The sequence below is a fragment of the Petaurus breviceps genome, unplaced genomic scaffold (assembly GCF_028583685.1).
Source record: "Petaurus breviceps papuanus isolate PSGF00001 unplaced genomic scaffold, PetGlider_PUasm1.0 90515, whole genome shotgun sequence".
NCBI classification, from domain to species: domain Eukaryota; kingdom Metazoa; phylum Chordata; class Mammalia; order Diprotodontia; family Petauridae; genus Petaurus; species Petaurus breviceps.
Window position 1 is genome coordinate 64,181 of NW_027187269.1, and position 1,324 is coordinate 65,504.

Sequence of the window (1,324 nt, forward strand, 5' to 3'; positions counted from 1 at the left end):
AGATCATGGCAAAGATATCTCAGAGAAACAACAAAAGGTAAAAGAAAAACCCTTAACGACCTGAAGGAATTGTTCTCGGGGAACCAAAAACGAAAAGAATGTGCTTTTGCCCTGTAAAATTCATTAATAGAAATTATGCAATTCTGGCCTCAATGTGCCCTGCCTTCTGCTAGAAGGGTATAAAAGTACACATGCAGATGGTACAAGAGACATTCACACACCTTACCCTTGACATCCAACTGAATCTGTTAATCCTGACACAATGAACTACTGTGGCAGCTACTATGGGGGCCTGGGCTATGGCTATGGCTCTGGTTATGGCTGTGGATGTGGCAGCTTCCGTGGCCTAGGCTATGGCTTTGGAGGCTATGGTTATGGAGGTCTGGGCTATGGTGGCTATGGCTATGGCTGCTGCCGCCCATCTTGCTATGGAAGGTATTATTCCTGTGGCTTCTACTAAAAGAAATCACTTGCTCCCAGGCTGCTGTAAAATCCTTGTTACCACCTTGCTTTGGGCTAGTTCCATGCTTTTGAAGAACATCAAATGACATCAGCCTCTATGACTGAGTGGCAGGGGAGAGTTACCAAAAAAAGGGACTTGGAATCATTATACAACAGTCATGGAAGTGAAGTGGCAGGAACCAAGAAGGAGCAGGGTTCATCCTTCTGGGAAATGATACAGAATCTCACCTTTCATGATGGAAATTTTTGCAAATGCTCATTTCCAGCAAGTTTCCTCAGTTCTTATATACCACAGAGGAAGTGTCTAATAAGATGCCCTAATAAACTTGTTTCACTGGCATAGCAAAACTGCTTTCATGTCTCCTTCTTGACCCCCACTGTACTTGGATTTCAGTCTTATTTTGTTTTTCAATCTTGACTTAAGCTTGCTTGTCACTTCAGAAAAAATATTCTCCAACTCACCATTTGAAATGAAGTGATACCTCCAGATTTCTGTTAAAAAAAAACATTATTTCCTTGTTAGACATCTTTCTAAGATTTCATTTTTGCAGTACTTAAATTCTAGTACTTCCTAATAGCATGGATCCCCTTTCCTCAAGGCAAGGCATTTGTCCCTATCAGCTGTAGCCCTTCTTCCCCATTCTCTGCATTATGGACAGGCTTTTTTAAGTTCAAAGTTTCTCAAAGATTCACATGTTTTTCACCTCATTGTCATGGTTCATCTCTTCCAGATCCAAGGTGTCTCATATGACTTTCAAATTGTGGATTAGCCCATCACTTTACCTGTCTTCCACCACCAATTGGAAGTTCTGAAGCACAGTACAAATGAGAGATACACTACAAAGACTACAGAAAAGAATCC

General features: G+C 41.3%; 1 protein-coding gene across 1 annotated transcript; it reads left to right on the plus strand.

Moving 5' to 3' along the window:
• Nucleotides 1-212: 212 nt before the first annotated feature.
• LOC138142028 (keratin-associated protein 19-5-like) lies at nucleotides 213-1,029 on the plus strand. The gene has a single exon (XM_069062940.1). The coding sequence runs from the start codon at nucleotides 263-265 to the stop codon at nucleotides 458-460; it is 198 nt and encodes a 65-aa protein (XP_068919041.1). The 5' UTR covers nucleotides 213-262; the 3' UTR covers nucleotides 461-1,029.
• The last annotated feature ends 295 nt before the right edge of the window (nucleotides 1,030-1,324 follow it).